The following is a 16364-nucleotide window of genomic DNA, read 5'->3' as shown; positions in this document are numbered from 1 at the left end:
GTATCTAATTTTAACAGAAAAAAAAAAAAAAAAAAGTACATTTGTATCTGTTACCAGTTTGCAGCAATTAGCATTAGAATATAGTTCAGTTTCGCCAATAATTCCTGTTGAAAACTGGCAAAAAGAGCTTGTAGCAACGCAATCCTGGCTGATCTCTTATACTCTGCTGCTGGCCATTTTCCTTCATGACTCCCATTGCTTTAAGCGACCTCTTCAGGTCAGAAACTGCATCAAAGCCTTCTGCATGCTCTAGGATTAAAAAACAAACAAACAAAACCGTATAAATGTGCTTTTGGGAGTGAAGGACAAAGTATTAAAAAACAAATTGACACGTTTTTACATTTGTAGAAGTTTTCCTCCACGTTCCCATGGAAATTCATCAGCTCGTGCAAACAGTGAGCCAGCTCCTGTTCAAACACAAGAAGTGACATCGCCGTTTATTTGGAAGCCTTTTGAGTAACAAGCTGCTCTTGTTGCAAACCTCTTACATAACTACTGGCACACTTTCAGCATATAGACCTCTCTCTCGTCCGTGTGTGCGTGCGTTTGTGTGACCTTTTGGAAGGCTTGCGTTCTTGTTCTTTGCCTCTTGCTAACTTTAACACAAACATGCACACGCGCAGAATTAAAAAAAAAATAAAAAATGAGTGCGCCGTTCAAGCTGACACAAAAGAGTCAGTGTGTCAAGTGAACACTTTGACTTTGTCTCCCTCTGGAGGCGGCAGCGAGAATTGCTGAGAAAGAAATGGACTTTTTCAGAACGTCTGCGGGTGAACCTGTGCCTCAGTTAGGCCCAACTCAGATCAAGGTTATTTTTGTCAACTAAAACTAACAACAAAAAACGAAGGCAGGATGGAGACGGATTCATTCTAAATTTAGACTTGAGTCAACACTTCCTGATCCCCGATCAGCTGACGAGAACGAACCAATCAGTCGTGAGCATACTTTAGGTCAATGCAAGTGAATGACGGAGAGCAGCAGATTCGACACAACTTGGATACTTGCACAAAAAAAAAAAAAATAAAACCAAAATGTATGAATGTGTAAATAATAATTCTGGAAACAGAAATGTACACGTTGGAACATGCTTGATCGTCAGGGTGGTGGACCTCCGCAAATTTGTTGTCGCAAATTTGACACTTTCTAAACTCACAAATTTACGCGTTTTTCTCACAAATTTGCCACTTTCTAAACTCTTTAAACACGTTCTATTTTCCAATGTTGCCATGGACCCAAAAACATATTGATATGTTTTTTGTTTTTTTTCATGCTCGAGCATACAGAAGGCTTTCATGCAGCTTCTGACCTGAAGAGGTCGCTTAAAAGCAATGGTAGTTATTACAAAAAAAAAAAAGGCCAACAGGTGGCAGCAGAGTATAAGAGATCGACCAGGGACATGATGAAAACAAGCCGTTTCCCCACAATTCTAAGCAGATTTGTGAATAATGATGAAACTCAGCTATATTGTAATGCTAATTGCTGCAAACCGGAAACAGATAGAAATATACTTTTATTTCCTGATGAAAGAAGAGAGACTAATCTTTCTTTTGATAGGTTCCATGTTTTTATAGTAATAGAACACAATATTCTGTGGACCTGGCAAAATTAGTCCAAATCCAAGCGACGGGGGTTGCTTCTGTCAAAATGGCTGCCAGTCAATGAGTTATTAGATCGATTCTAATAGTAATACAAATGAAACAAATCACTGTGATCTAATCAAATATGTGTTGAATGGTTTCTATGCCAACTGACCAAAAAGAAGTGATGGCATTTTTGCACCAACAACATGTAAACAATGATGAAGATTGATCAAGTTTGCATCTCACCAGCTGGGTCCTCCGGGCCAGGTAGCGCTCTCGGTCCTCCGGGCCAGGTAGCGCTCTCGGTCCTCCGGGCCAGGTAGCGCTCTCGGTCCTCCGGGCCAGGTAGCGCTCTCGGTCCTCCGGGCCAGGTAGCGCTCTCGGTCCTCCGGGCCAGGTAGCGCTCTCGGTCCTCCGGGCCAGGTAGCGCTCTCTGTCCTCCGGGCCAGGTAGCGCTCTCGGTCCTCCGGGCCAGGTAGCGCTCTCGGTCCTCCGGGCCAGGTAGCGCTCTCGGTCCTCCGGGCCAGGTAGCGCTCTCGGTCCTCCGGGCCAGGTAGCGCTCTCGGTCCTCCGGGCCAGGTAGCGCTCTCGGTCCTCCGGGCCAGGTAGCGCTCTCGGTCCTCCGGGCCAGGTAGCGCTCTCGGTCCTCCGGGCCAGGTAGCGCTCTCTGTCCTCCGGGCCAGGTAGCGCTTTCGGTCCTCCGGGCCAGGTAGCGCTCTCTGTCCTCCGGGCCAGGTAGCGCTTTCGGTCCTCCGGGCCAGGTAGCGCTCTCTGTCCTCCGGGCCAGGTAGCGTTCTCGATCCTCCGGGCCAGGTAGCGCTCTCGGTCCTCCGGGCCAGGTAGCGCTCTCGGTCCTCCGGGCCAGGTAGCGTTCTCGGTCCTCCGGGCCAGGTAGCGTTCTCGGTCCTCCGGGCCAGGTAGCGTTCTCGGTCCTCTGCAAACTTTCTCATTTCCTGCTTGCGCTTGTCCTCCGCCTCCTTCGTCTGACCAATCAGAGCCATCTTGTCCTCCTGCCACTTGCGCCATTCCGACCGCTGCTTCTCCTCTAACAGCTTTATGAGAAACCAACAAAAAAAAAAAACACACAAATCCTTACGAATAATGTAATAAGTTATGCGTTAAGTCATCATGTCACATGGCTGACGAGGGGCGGAGGTCTTCCACAAAGACCTGGTTGCACATCAAAAGGACAGACAGTCTCATCAAAAGAAGAATTTTCCAGAGACGCAGGACAGAAGAAAACACAAGCAGCAAACACGCACCTGCCGTCACTCCCAAGGTAAGCTGACGACGATTCCGCAGGTGGTCACAGGTCACACCTGACCTCCACCATATGCAAAAGACGTTTCGTTTTTTGTTTTTCCCGCTTGGACTCGGGTGGCTTACTTTCAATTTGCAACGTGATCTTTAACTAGGGATAGACCGATTATCAGCCCGGCTGATTGTTGAAATTTTGGAAAACTTAATTTGAAGCTCCCAAATTAGCTTTTTTTTTTTTTTTTTTTTTTTTAGAATTTTTAAACAAAGCTGTCAATTCCTTATATGTTCAAAATAAAAAGAAACCGTTTTTATTTTGATGCTAATATTTTCTCTTTCTCTTGGTTATTGGGCTCCTTGACCACTAATAATCGGTGTCGACCTTGAAAAAACCATATCGGTCTATCACGACCTTCAACACCTTCCTTCTTTCGACCGCTAACTCGACCTGCACAAATCATGAGCAGCTTCATCGCAATTATTCAGCATGTCAGGCAAAACTTTTGGACTTCTCAAACTAACAAAGGTTTTCTTGTACAAAATCAAACCATCTTAAAGTTATCAGGTTTCAATCTGCTGCGATCTCGCTCATCATCAAACGCTTCTTTCTCATCTCCATTTGTAGCCTTTTCAGCATTTTCATTTATTTTTTTGCCAACAATCAGGTTCACTTAATCTTGGTAGGTAAAAATTTGAATTTTGCAGCTGGACCAGAGCTCCAAGTGAAGATGATGAAGATGTGAAAATAAATGTCGTTAAGAAGAAGAACATGTGACGATGAAAGCTAACAATCAATTAGCGAGATGTCGATTGACAAGATGCTGAAAAATGCTCAAATGTATCCACTGTTTTGAAGAAAATGACTTGCGGTCAACTCGGATTTGTATTCATCAGAAATGCCGTCTATGCCAGCGACCTTAAAACCCGTAGACAGCATTGTGACCCGTTTGGGGCTTTTTGATGGTTCTGCCCGAGTCATTTCAAAATAAGATACTGCCTATGGGCTACATACAAAAGTTTTCATCATTTTAGGACGTCTTCAGCAAGAGCCACAAATGCTGCACATCAGCATTTGCTGTCAAAAGTGATTTGAAAACATCATTCTGCTCCGCTGCTCTAGACATTGTTACTTTTATTAAAACAAAAAAAAACAGTGCAGATAAATACTTTTCTCCTCCACAAAGGAAATCATGATAACACAAACGCGTGTGTGGTTTGTGAGCTGTGAACATGAAGAAGAGCAGACGTTAAGTGTCCATGACATGCGCTGCAAGTGTTAAACATTGGAAATATTAACCTTTTTGCCAGTAAATCAATAACTTGCTGTTGGTTAACTTGAGGCACTGGTGAGACAGAAGCTGCCGCAAAAAAGCTTTGCAAAGATACAAAAAAGAAAACAAATGTTCTTCTGTTTTTATGTTACTGGTGCAAAAAGTACATTCTTTGTGCTCAATGTTAAAATTCCTTACAGGGATAAATATTGTCAATAATTTTAAATCGTACAATAGCTTTGGGTGGAATGGGGAAGCTTCTATATTGTATTGGCATCTAAGTGACTTAACATTACGATGAGTAAATATTTCGATTCAATTCCGTCTCCCAAGAGGTAAAGGGAAACATTTATTAGTTTATATACCTCTATATAGCAGTTTGTTATTGCAGTTTTTGTCCACAAAGAGACACGTTTGGACAGATAAAGATCGCATACATGGAACGTAACAAACCAGTGCAACGAACGGAAGTGACGTCATTTGAAGGCTAACTAGCCTAGCCACGAGCTCCTTTCTATCCATCCCCGCACCCCCATTTTCTGGATGTAAAAAACCACACGCAGGAAAAACAGCAACGTTTCTAACGTTACGTCACTTACGGCTTTCAAACTCACCTGCCAGCTCGTCTTGACACATAAAAGCGAGCAGAAGAATAAACGCGAGGAGAAAATTGATTTGGAAGAAAGTCGGCAAAACGAAGCAGACGTCGACAACACGTGCGTTGAACGTGACAGACTGACAAAAAAACAAAAACCAAACAAACAAGGTGGTAGATGATTGACGAGCGTCTGGCGCGCTCAGTTTGAAACGAGCCAACCACGAGACGCCCTTTCCTTCTTCCTCTACTACAATTGGGTGCTTTGGTTTGCGCTAACGACCCCTGGTGGACATAATCTGACATGCGTCACCCGCAAAACTGATCTGCTTTTTCCACTCATTTCAATCTCGCTACTTTATTTATTTAGTTATTTGATGGATGAATTAACGCCTCATTCAAATTTAATTTTGTGTTCTTGGGAATGTTATAAGACTGAATTCAGTCGCTCAGGGGTACCAATACTAATAATTTGAATAAAGAGAATGAGTGTCCACAAGCATGTTCATAAAGAGTAACTATCCCAGAGGAACCCATGTTACTAAGTAAAGTGAACTTGATTTGAGTGAGTCATGCCAAAGTGAAGGTAAGTCAAGTTTAGAGATGAAAGATTCCTTTTCTAAGTCTCCTATTGAAAAATGCACTTAATGAACTTCTTCGTCAACAAAGTAACAACAAACATTTGGATTCCGCTTGACCAGTAAAGTCCACTCCGTGCTTTTTTTTGTTTGTTTTGTTGCTCTTTCAGTCCAAGATGGCTGCCAACATCCCGGGCATCATCTCCATGTTCTTCTTCTACGCGGTGGTCCTCGCCATCGGCATCTGGGCGGCGTTGAAGTCCAGGCGGGAGAAGCGCAAGCGGGTGAGCGGCACCCTGGAGATGTCGTTGCTAGGCAACCGCAGCATCAGCCTGCTGGTGGGCATCTTCACCATGACAGGTGAGCATCTGTTGTTTGCTTTTTTTCCCTCCATTTTCCCTGCCTGCCGAGTCCAATTAACATGCACGTGGTGGTCGTTCCCTTCCCGAAGCCACGTGGGTCGGAGGCGGCTTCATCGTGGGCCTGGCTGAGATGGTGTACACGCCCTCCATGGGCGCGGCCTGGGCCACCGCCGTCACGCTGGCATACAGCACCTCCTTTATTCTTGGTAAAAAAAAAATTAAAAAAGAAAATCCTGTTTGTGAAAGGGTTACACAGCGGCGCCTTGAGATAAGAGTGACTTGACTTAGACATCATTCGACCAATCTTGAGCAACGATTGGCGAGACAACCAATGTAGGGTGGCAATGAACGCAACTCACTTGACATGCAGGGCGGATAAAACGAGGAGATATTCATCCAAAAAGATGTTTTTTACTCTCAAACTCAACAGAAAACCACACGTTAGCAAGTCTGCTAGCTTAAAGCTAACACATGATGGGAAACCCCATAGACTGGCTAACAAGTTACACACATTGATAGTTGTGGATATTTGAACCTGAACATGAAGTCAAATAATATAGCAATAATCACACAGGCATATATTTGTTATCTGCAAAAACAAAACAAAAAAGTGACTAATATTCCTGTAGTTGTGAAAATCTTCTTCTTTTTTGTCTGCATGGCTGGATTATACTGCTTCCTGGTGGCCAAATTGCATACAGCAGGCATAGCAACCACTTATTAAAAGGATACTGGACTCATTGAGCCATTTTCGGCAGTACAAAGTTCATATTTTGTCTATAATTAATGTGGTAACTTCATTATTTTTCATGTACAATACCTTGAAAGTGTCATTTTTCTACTTGCTGTCGAGCGATGATGACATCACCTGTGCTGAAGAAGTAGATAACGACCAATCATGGCTGAGTTTGCTGAGCAACCCCAGAAAACAGGTGAGCCACGATTGGTCGTTACCTACTTCCTCAGCACGGGTGATGTCATCATCAGTCGACAGCAAGTCAAAAAAATATACTTTTGAAAGGTATTAATGGTACCTGAAAAATAATGAATTATCAAATTAGTTGTGAACAAAACGTGAACTTTTCACAGCTGAAAATGATTCAACGCATCAATTTTCCCTTTAATACTAATGATGCAAAAGAATTATTTGTGAATTTTTTGCATTCTTGTTCTAGAGTGCTACTTTCCACGTGAAAAAAACCAAACAAAAACATTTTTTTGTTTGTTTTTGGTCGTGTATTTCCATTCCTTTCAATGGGGAAAGATGGCATTTAAATTGCGATGGGAGTGATGGAACAAATGAAACTTGAAAAGAGGAAGGAGTCAGCGTGAGATGAGAAAATGTGGCGTGAAAGGTCATTTGTGTGCGAAAGTGCAAAAGGTGAAGGTGCGATATAGGTGAGGACTGACGTGTGCGCAACAGGCGGTGTGGTGTTCGCCGGCCGTCTGCGGGCCAGCCACTGCGTCACCATGTTGGATCCCTTCCAGCGCAAGTACGGCAAAGGCCTGACGGCCGTCTTCAGCGTGGTCTCGCTCCTCCTCGACATCTTCTGGGTGCCCTCCACCCTCACCGGCCTGGGTGGGTGGCAAACATTTGCAAACATTTGCAAACGTTTGCAAACAAGCAATCACTGGCAAGCAAAAATTGCAGTGTTGGAATTTCATGGATAAATCGCTGGAAGTTGATTTGTATGCAGGACCCAAACTGACAAAACTCCAAATAAATGAATAAATCAATGACTAAAAGTGGAAATAAAAATGGATATGAAAAATATCATTTGAAAATTATATCCAAGAAAATAACTATAAATGGAAATAAAAAGAACCAAAAAATATATATACATAAACATTTGTATTTAGTTTTTGAATTATATATATTTTTTTTATCCGTTTTTATTTTCACTTTTATTTCTTTCACCTTGTTGTCTAGCAACTCAATTTTGGCCATTTTGGTCCTCCGTAGATTTGAACTGCTGAACCGTCAGATCATTTTCAGTACTTAATAGTGACCAGCATATAGTGTGAAATTATTTGAAGCTTTCCAAAGTGTTGTTTCAACCACATTTGAATATGTACACTTTGGAAGTGTCAAATTGAATCGAATTCACGCTTGCGCCAGACCAACTCTCACGCCTGCATCGTGTGTGTGTGCGCATGCGTGCGTGTCAGGCGTGACCATGAGCGTGGTCCTGGACCTGTCGTACACGGTCAGCGTGTGGATCTCGGCCGCCGTGGCCATCACGTACACGCTGCTGGGCGGACTCTACTCGGTGGCCTACACTGACGTCATCCAGCTCGTGCTCATCTTCATCAGCCTGGTGGCAAAAACAAAACACGCCGCTCGCTCGTAACCGCCATCCATCCCTCATGTTGATTGCGCATGCGCGTGCGTGTGCGTGCAGTGGGCGTGCGTTCCCTTCGCGGTGACCAATCCTCACGTGACGCCGATCGCTTCCACGCTGATCAACAACACGCTGCACGCGCCCTGGATCGGCGACTGGGACCTCAGCAACGTATGGATCCTTCTGGATAACTACTTCTTCCTGGTCAGTGCACGCACGCACGAATCCAAGCCCCCCCCAACCCCCCCTCACAGCCGTGCCGGTCCCTTAGGCTTTGGGCAGTCTGGGCTATCAACCCTTCCACCAGAGGACGCTGTCGGCGGCGTCCCCGTCCACCGCCAAGCGAGTCTGCTTCATCTCGGCCGCCATCTTGCTGGTCTTCGGCATCCCCCCCATCCTCCTGGGGGCCGTGGGGGCGTCCACGGGTAAGACCGCCATCAGTCAGGATCAAGTTGAATGAAAAGGGTCCGTGTGAATGACTTCAGCAAGAAAGGCTGGCGGCATAAAAAGCGTGAGGAGGAATTTCAGTGCGATGGCGTTTGTCAGCCATGAAAGTCTCAGTCTCAGCCCATATGTGTATTTTGTGTCCAGACTGGAACCAGACCTCGTACGGTTCTCCGTCCCCTTACGAGCAGGGCCAGGCGGCTCTGGTTCTACCCGTGGTGCTGCAGACCCTGACGCCGCCGTACATCTCCGTCATGGGCATCGGCTGCGTGGCCGCCGCCGTCATGTCGTCGGCCGACTCCGCCTTGCTGTCGGCCGCGTCCGTCTTCACCGCCAACATCTACAATAGCGTCCTCAGGCCGCAGGTGCCAAAGCCGCAAAAGCGCAGCGCTGTGTGAAAAATGTCCAAATTGAAAGGGGCCAACAGTGTGCGAGATACCCTACATGGAAGAGGCGGCCTGGAAGGAAAGCGGATTCGGTACGTTGGTGTGAAAGGTCTCCTCCGTGGTCCCCGCCCGACCCACTATGTAGCCCAGGCCTTTGGCCCCTCCCACCCCACCGGTGGTAAGCCCATGGGAAGAGGGGACCCACGTTGCCTCTTTGGGTGGGCTGTGCCTGGCCGGGCCTCCAGGAGCTCAGCAACGAGCCCCCCGGTGACCTCCGTCCGGGCAAGGGAAACCCAAGACAAGGGTCTTGGGTTTCCCTTGCCCGGACGGAGGAGAGGGGGTCCGTCGGGAAGTCCAATCTCGGATTCAAAAGAATTCATCTCCTCCAAAAGCTGACGACCTGAAGTTTTCTTCAAATAGCGTTTTGCCAATGCGGCCAAACAGTCCTCGGGCACTCCGGAGTCGGTGAAAGGATTTTTGTGCTGCGCCCAAAATCCACGACACGCGTAGTGAGGACTCGTTCGGCAGATACGCGGCGATCGTACATGTTCTTGGAGGTCTGCATGAAAGGGCCTCGGGGTCCGGATTTTGACCCGGGCCGCCATTTGAGTTGAGTTTGTGGTCCGGCAGGCGTCGGAGCGCGAGCTGCAGCTGGCCATTCGGGCGACGGTGGTGGCGGTGGGCGTGGTGGGGACGGCGCTGACCCGTCTCAAGACCAGCGTGATCCTCTTCTGGTTCGTGGGGGCCGAGATTTCCTACAACGTGCTTTTCCCGCAGCTGCTCTGCGTCGTCTTCGTCGCCGGAACGAACCAATACGGCGCCGTGCTGGGCGGCGCCGCGGGCGTCGCCGTGCGCGCGCTGAGCGGCGAGCCCATGATCGGTCTGCCGCCCGCGCTGCGTTTCCCGGGCGGTTTGTGGGACGGCGCCGTCTACGTGCAGCGTTTCCCTGTCAAGACCTTCGCCATGCTCTCCTCCCTGGCCGCCATCTTGTTCTTCTCCTTCCTGGCATCGCAGCTTTTCCGCCGCCGCCTGCTTCCCGCCACCTGGGATGTTTTCCACGTTTTCCGGACGCCGACCCCACCCGCCACCTCTGACGGCAAGACCGCCCCCGACGCCGCCCAGTCCATGATGACCACCGACTGCTGAGTCGGTAGGCGGCAAACGCTTGCAATCAAATCCGCGTTCCCGAGCCCATGATGCCGAGCGAGCGCCGCCAGTCAGCAAACAGGAAACGCTCGCAGTCCAACCGACTTTATTGACAACTTCCATCTAACCGTCATCCGGTGACTTCCTCCCAGCATCTCTCAGCCGTCAATCAGACATCAAATCAACAAACCGTGCTAACGTTGCTAACGAGCGCGTCAACAGCAGGCGGGGTCAGCCTGTGATGTCATCATCAGGGGACGCACGCTGTTAACAAAGTTTAGGGACGGGCAAACTTTTGTTTTCAAAACAAGCCGGTTAGCTCATTCATAGATTTGATTTGTTGTTTTTTTGTGAAACACGTAGAATATTTTCTTTCAGTAAGAAAATCAAAAGTTGAAGAATGAAATCATGTAAGAAATGATTGACTGTATCCTTACAACTGTCTTACATCCACTATGTCATTAGATGAAAAAAAATGAGAAAAGTATGACAAATTGCTAACACGTCACCACCAGGCAGTGTCATCTTGTGATGTCATAAGCGATGGGAAAACGTTTTTGTCTCGAAGATAAACATTCGATTTGATTCACAGCGTTCCAATTTCAACTTGCTTCAAAAATTCACGTCTTCCAGGGTCCACATTACTTGCAGCACTGCAACAATTAAATGTTAAATATACAATTTTCTCTTTCAACATTGAACCTTTTCCAAGTCCCACTTGCCACGCCCACTTCCATCCATACAACTGGTCTTTATGAGCTCTCTGACACTGCTCAGTGGCGCACTCGGTTAATTCAGTGCATTGTCCACTAAGCAGGCGGTCCCGGGTTGGAATACCACTTCCAACTGTACATTGCAAATATATCCGTGGCAATTAGGCTTCGCCATACAAATGCAGAACTGACTATCATGTCAGGAAATGCGATGAAATGATTCAATGCACGTTGGCTTTCATCAGATGGCTTTTTTAAAAATACATACGCCATTAGCCGCGTTGAGAGGAGCCAGCTGAGGTGGCTCGCAAGTCCCACCGGCGGGAGGCCCCGCTGGAGAGACGTCCGGAGGAGCTGGTTGAAGTGGCTGGGGAGAGGGAGGTCTGGGTTTCAGTCCTAAAGCTGCTGCCCCCGGACCAGACCTCGGATATGCGCCAGAAGATGGATGGATGGATACAAATATGAATACATACATTTTATTGAACAAATGATCGGGGGAAATGACCACATCCATGCAATAAATATTCCAAAAGTAAGGTGCGAATGAAGAATGCCGCACATTGCCCACGCCCCGCCCATTCACAAACATTTCAATAAAGTTACGAAAAAACAGTCATCGCTGATCTCTCGTCATATCGACGTCACAAACGCTTTCTGTCCAGACGTACTGTCGACCCTCACAACTGTCTCACATCCATTACCATCAAAAAACGAAAAACATGCTTAGTAAAACATCAGCCCGTGATGTCATCATCGAGGGACGCAGGCGAGTCGATTAAAACATCAATAAAGTTAGTACAAGTCGTCACTGGCTAGCCATCATCAACCAGAGGACGAAAGAAAAGAAAATGGAGGAAGCGTCACAGACGTGAAGAAAAAAAAAAAAAGGCCAAAATGTCGTCCAGCAACATTTTGGCACGTTTCACATTGTGATGACGTCAACAATCGGCCGCCAGCAAGACGTCATATCATCCTCTCGTTAAGCTCCGCCTTCTCCTCGCTGAAGTTGAACAGGAGGCTCTTGGCGCCGTTCTGCCACGAGTACAACGTCTCCATCGCCGTCTTGCCGTCCTGTCGCAAACAACAACGGATTACTTGGTGCCTTTGCAAAATTTGATTTGGAATGTAATGTTTGTTTTATGATTTGATCATGTCCTGTCATGCAAACTAATCCATTGATATTACTTGACTATTGTGAGATTATATTACTAACAGGTAACAAGGTTATTTTAGTTAACTAAAACAAACTCAAATTCAAAAAACAATTTTGTTAACAACATAAAATAAAAATGAAAATGCTTTAAAAAAACGAAAACTAACTGAAAATACATGTTATGGTTTACAAAACTAACTAAAATTATAATGATGAATAAAAAAAATGAATGAAACTAATTTAAAATTTAAAAAAATAATAATTAACTATACTTATAGCAAAAATGTCCTTCGTTTTAGTCTTGGTAATGAATTAAATGTATGAGCTTTTGGGGATGATTTGAAATTGTTCAGCGGAATCAGGACGTTTGAAAGCGTGTCACACGGAAGTGACGTCATCTCGCAACCGCCAGTAGAAAAAGCAGCAAAAGATGACGTCGCTACCAAAACGATCATAGAAAGTCTGACAAGTGTGAGGGTCTGTCGCGTGCACGTGAGGTACTGACGCAGTTCTTGAGGTTGAGGCTGGCGCCGTACATCATCAGCAGCTTGATCATCTTGAAGCGGTTGATCCGCACCGCGTCGTGCATGCAAGTGTCGCCGTCCTAAAACACGCAAAAAACACGCTCGCTAGCTAGTCTTGAGACTTTCCACTTCCGGAGAAGAAGCTGCCTTCGGCGCCGACCGGCTCACCCGGTCTTTGGCGTTGACGTCGGCGCCGCAGTGGATGAGGTACTCGGCGCACTGGACGTGTCCCGTCCTGACGGCCACGTGCAGAGGACAACTCTGCAGCTGCGAGACACAAGGGGAAAAAAGTTGATGATGCGCTTTTTTTTTCCCCTTCTCTAGTAGTGCCCCAAAGTGGACCTTGGACTTGGACGGTGTCCCAAAATGAAATGCAAAACCTGTTGACCGTTTGAAGAGAAATGTGAATACAATTGAAAAGTTTCCATTTGTGGTTTGCCGTATTAGTTTGACTTGTTTGGTGGCGATAGTTCTTCAATTTGTTTGTCCAAGCCTCATTTGATAGCCTTGTTTTGCTAGCATCACTTGCTAGCATCATTTATTAGCATCATTTGCTTGCATAACTTGCTAGCATCATTTGCTAGCATCATTTGCTAGCATCATTTATTAGCATCATTTGCTAGCTTCAAGCACGAGGCCCACCTTGTCTCTGGCACCGATGTTGGCGCCACGCTGGAGGAGGAGCTGAAGGGCGTCAAGACTCCCGCCTCTGCAGGCCCAGTGGACCGCCGTCGACTCCAACTGACACGCACACGCAAAGACGCCGTAAGTGCTCAGCATTTCCTTGCCACGGAGCTCGTTCATCGACAAGCGGCAGTCTCACTTTGTCTTTCGTGTCGACGGCGGCGCCGGCGTCCAGTAGCGCGGTCATGACCTCCACGTGACCTTTGAAGGAGGCCCTGTGGAGGGCGGTCCTCTGGAACTGAGCACAGACGCCATTATGACATCATCACTCAGCAGCCAATCAGAGTGGAGAAACCACAGACGAGGCCGCCGTCGCTACACAACAACAAATCCAGTCTAGGACGAAACAACATTTCATTTTTCCTTTTCACATTATTGCAAACCACTAACGATGTGCATTTGACAATTTCACACTTTAAGTTCAATCAAAATCGGACGATTATTTTTTTGTTTAAGCAGTTACAGATGACTTCAAAAAAAAAAAAATGTCCGGGCTGTTCTCTGCTTCAATTTCCTGGTGAATGGCTTTCGTATTTCATTGCGTCATTATTTTGTGTACCACTAGAGGGAGCCCACGTGCTCCTAGTGGTGTGCGATACTGAAAATGTTGGTATCGATCCGAAACCGAGGAAATGCAGGGCTAGTATCGCCCATACCGATATTGATACTATTTTTAAATTCATCCATCCATCCATCCAAAAAAAAATAAAATCTGTACGTACAAAAAAAATTGTACCTGTACAAAAAAGTATACATTTGTGTCTGTAAAGTCGTGATTTGTACCTGTAAAAAAATTGTACCTGTTAAAAAAAAAAAAAAAATCTGTACGTAAAAAAAAAAATTGTACCTGTAAAAAAAAAATCAAAAAAAAAAATCTGTACGTACAAAAAAAATTGTACCTGTCAAAAAGAAAATGTGTACTAAAAAAAAATACATTTGTATGTTCAAAAAAATTTACGTTAAAAAAAAAATCTGTACGTAAACACAAAAATTGTACGCAAAAAAAATGTATACGTAAAAAAAAAAAAAAAAAAAAATTGGACCGGTAAAAAAAATGTGTACCTGTGAAAAAGAAAATGTGTACTTAAAAAAAGAAATTTATACAAAAAAAAAATTGTACGCAAAAAAAATTGTACCAGTAGAAAAAAATGTGTACCTGTGTAAAATTGTATGTGTAAAAGTCCTGATTTGTGACCAGTAGAAATGACAACTTGTAGTCAAAGAAGTCGCCACTAGGAGTCACTAGTGTTTTTTCTGCTGCTGTTCAGTCACGTGACTTTTGCAGCATTTTTCTACTCGAAAATACTTGATCAATGTTTTGTCCCCTCTTATTTTTTTATGTTGTTAAAGTGCATCATTTGGCATTTGTCCAAACTCACGTGGTCGACGACGTCGGGGTCCCCGCCCTCATTCAGGTACTTGTTGACGACGGCCATCTTGTTGTCGACGGCGGCGGCGAGGAAGAGCGGCGCCTCCACCGTGTCGGGCTGAAAAGGCGTCAAGATGGCGTCACATCGCAACGCGGCGGCGGCCGGCGTTTGTCTCACCAGCGTCTCGGTGGGCGGGGCCATCTTCTTCTTCTTCTTGTAGGCGGGCGCTTTCCTCTGGCGCCGCCGCTTCCTCAGCTGCAGGATGTTGAAAAGGTCGTCCACCGTCTCCAGACGCAGACGGCCGCATTTGTCCATCTGGAAAGGCAAAACATTTCAGTTTCATGATTGACACCCTGGTTTCGACAGGTGAAGCTAAAACACAACATTTTTATAGAACATGAAATGGATTTACACTAGTAGACTATAGCATTATTATTTGCATTATGTTAGCGTTAGCATAGCATTAGGGTGATAACGAATGAACATTTCATGTCAACATTAGCAAAACAATTGTTTAGAATTAGCATTGAAAATTGTCATTGTCTTCTGTTATATGAGCATATCAATATTAATTCAATCATTAGCATTTAATTAGCATTGCACTGGCAGAGATTTATTACTAGCGATAGCCGAGCATTGGGATTATGTTATTGCAGTATTATTATATTAGCGTAGCGCTAGCGTTAGCAGAAGCAGCATGAGATGATCTTATAAGAAAAAAAAGAAAAGAAAAAAGAAATATGGCCACTAAGCCGTCGTGACAGATCAATAATGAACCAATAATCAATGTGGCTTCGTCAGATGAAGTGCTGAGGTGTGCCTGTGGGGGGCGCCAAAACGCCACCAAAGAACCTCGTCATCCATTCCCGCTGACTTCCTGGAAGAAACTTTCCAAAATGGTCACTTGAAGAATGAGATTCTGCTCTTTGAAAAATCGTTAAGGTTTATGAATCAGAAAAATGCCCTTGCTATTGAAGTTTTTTTGAATGACTTTGCCTTGATTTAAAAGATTTATGGGATCCTTTAATTTTGACAATTGGTAACACTGCCCCTTGTTCTTTTTCTTTTATTTTTCTTATTTTTTTATTTATTTTTATTATTATTTTATTTTTATTTTATTTATTTTTTTAGTGTATGTGTCTTGTAATGTGCTGTAATCGACTTGTGTGTAACATTTTGTGGTGCTTAATTTGTTTGTACTGTATTTGATGTTGGTGATGTCGAAATAAATAAAAAAAAAAAAAAAAAAAAACTTTCCAAAATGGAAGTGGTCGCCATGCAGCGCGATTGCCAGCGTGTTGTCATGGTAACGGCGCGCCGGCCTACTCACGTTGAGGGCCACCAGGCTGACCTCGTCGCCGCTGTCGTCCTCCGACGACACCGCCAGCAGGGGGCAGTGCGAGCGCCGGTCGCGTCCGTCGCCGTCATCTCGCTTCTCGCGACTCACCGCCGTCTCGTAGTCGCGGCCTTCGCTGACCTCTGACCTCTCGCCGCTCACCTGGATGTGGGGAGGCAAGCGTCACTCGTGTTTTATCTCTGACACGCACACAAACACACACACACGGACCATTTCCTGGACGCTGTGCAGCCCCATGTTGTCGCCGGTGCGATGAGTCGGCATGACCTCGTGTTTCTCTCTTTATAGTTGCCACACAGCCACCACCCGCCCCACCCCCTCCACAGCGCATGCCAGGCCGAGGTCTCACTCTGTAAGGAAATGCTCCGACCTCCAGACCAACAACGAGCATCCCATAATATGCACACACAAGTTCCTGGAAAGCTTCTTTTGCGATTTGTCGCGAGTTGGTGGCGGCTTACCGCGTATAGACAATCTTGGTCCTCCGGACACGTGACCTCAGCCGTGCAATGTGATGATGTCATCGGCAGCAGGAGGACGAACTCGTCATCCAATCAGAGCTGCCGGCAGGCACGTCAGGTGCTTTTTATGGCGAGTGTTGA

The 16364-nt window shown here is 45.8% G+C and overlaps 3 protein-coding genes across 6 annotated transcripts in view; 1 reads left to right on the top strand and 2 right to left on the bottom strand.

Moving 5' to 3' along the window:
• LOC144000918 (uncharacterized) overlaps positions 1-9090 on the bottom strand; it is a 21229-nt gene extending 12139 nt beyond the window's left edge. Inside the window, exons 1-4 of one of the 3 annotated variants that reach the window (XM_077494715.1) lie at positions 7839-9090; positions 7054-7218; positions 4723-5845; positions 1827-2632 (exon numbers count right to left, since the gene is read on the bottom strand). In XM_077494715.1, the coding sequence (XP_077350841.1) occupies positions 1827-2581 (755 nt within the window). In that variant the 5' untranslated portion in view covers positions 2582-2632; positions 4723-5845; positions 7054-7218; positions 7839-9090. Of the gene's footprint in view, positions 1-1826; positions 2633-4722; positions 5846-7053 lie in introns of all 3 variants that reach the window. The other 2 variants (XM_077494716.1, XM_077494714.1) reach the window with 2 other exon arrangements.
• On the top strand, positions 5458-11537 carry LOC144000921 (high affinity choline transporter 1-like). Its single transcript, XM_077494720.1, has 8 exons — positions 5458-5641; positions 5733-5849; positions 7067-7222; positions 7813-7961; positions 8046-8189; positions 8257-8410; positions 8577-8794; positions 9446-11537. Exons 1-8 carry the CDS (start codon positions 5458-5460, stop codon positions 9959-9961), a joined length of 1638 nt encoding a protein of 545 aa, XP_077350846.1. The 3' UTR covers positions 9962-11537.
• LOC144000919 (uncharacterized) lies at positions 11137-16364 on the bottom strand. 2 transcript variants are annotated; one of them, XM_077494718.1, is made up of 9 exons: positions 15973-16358; positions 15736-15903; positions 14583-14720; positions 14415-14522; positions 13175-13273; positions 12994-13092; positions 12520-12618; positions 12333-12431; positions 11137-11745 (listed from the first exon to the last, which is right to left on the bottom strand). In XM_077494718.1, the coding sequence occupies exons 1-9, from the start codon at positions 16024-16026 to the stop codon at positions 11638-11640; spliced, it is 972 nt and encodes a 323-aa protein (XP_077350844.1). In that variant the 5' UTR covers positions 16027-16358; the 3' UTR covers positions 11137-11637. The 2 variants fall into 2 exon arrangements, with proteins under 2 accessions (XP_077350844.1, XP_077350843.1); XM_077494717.1 differs by having other exon boundaries at positions 14415-14720; positions 15973-16364.

This window comes from Festucalex cinctus, chromosome 14 (genome assembly GCF_051991245.1).
Source record: "Festucalex cinctus isolate MCC-2025b chromosome 14, RoL_Fcin_1.0, whole genome shotgun sequence".
Taxonomy (NCBI): domain Eukaryota; kingdom Metazoa; phylum Chordata; class Actinopteri; order Syngnathiformes; family Syngnathidae; genus Festucalex; species Festucalex cinctus.
Note: the sequence above shows the minus strand (reverse complement) of the source record. Positions and strands in the feature narration are given on the sequence as shown.

Excerpts from the sequence above, each read along its gene's own strand:
- LOC144000919 (XM_077494717.1), bottom strand. The coding sequence starts at position 16,026 with ATGCCGACTCATCGCACCGGCGACAACATGGGGCTGCACAGCGTCCAG. Across the intron at positions 13,093-13,174 it reads CCGTCGACACGAAAGACAAA|TTGGAGTCGACGGCGGTCCA; the intron begins GTGAGACTGCCG and ends TGTGCGTGTCAG. Across the intron at positions 12,432-12,519 it reads ACGTCAACGCCAAAGACCGG|GACGGCGACACTTGCATGCA; the intron begins GTGAGCCGGTCG and ends TGCGTGTTTTAG.
- LOC144000921 (XM_077494720.1), top strand. The coding sequence starts at position 5,458 with ATGGCTGCCAACATCCCGGGCATCATCTCCATGTTCTTCTTCTACGCG. Across the intron at positions 5,642-5,732 it reads GGGCATCTTCACCATGACAG|CCACGTGGGTCGGAGGCGGC; the intron begins GTGAGCATCTGT and ends CCCTTCCCGAAG. Across the intron at positions 8,795-9,445 it reads ATAGCGTCCTCAGGCCGCAG|GCGTCGGAGCGCGAGCTGCA; the intron begins GTGCCAAAGCCG and ends GTGGTCCGGCAG.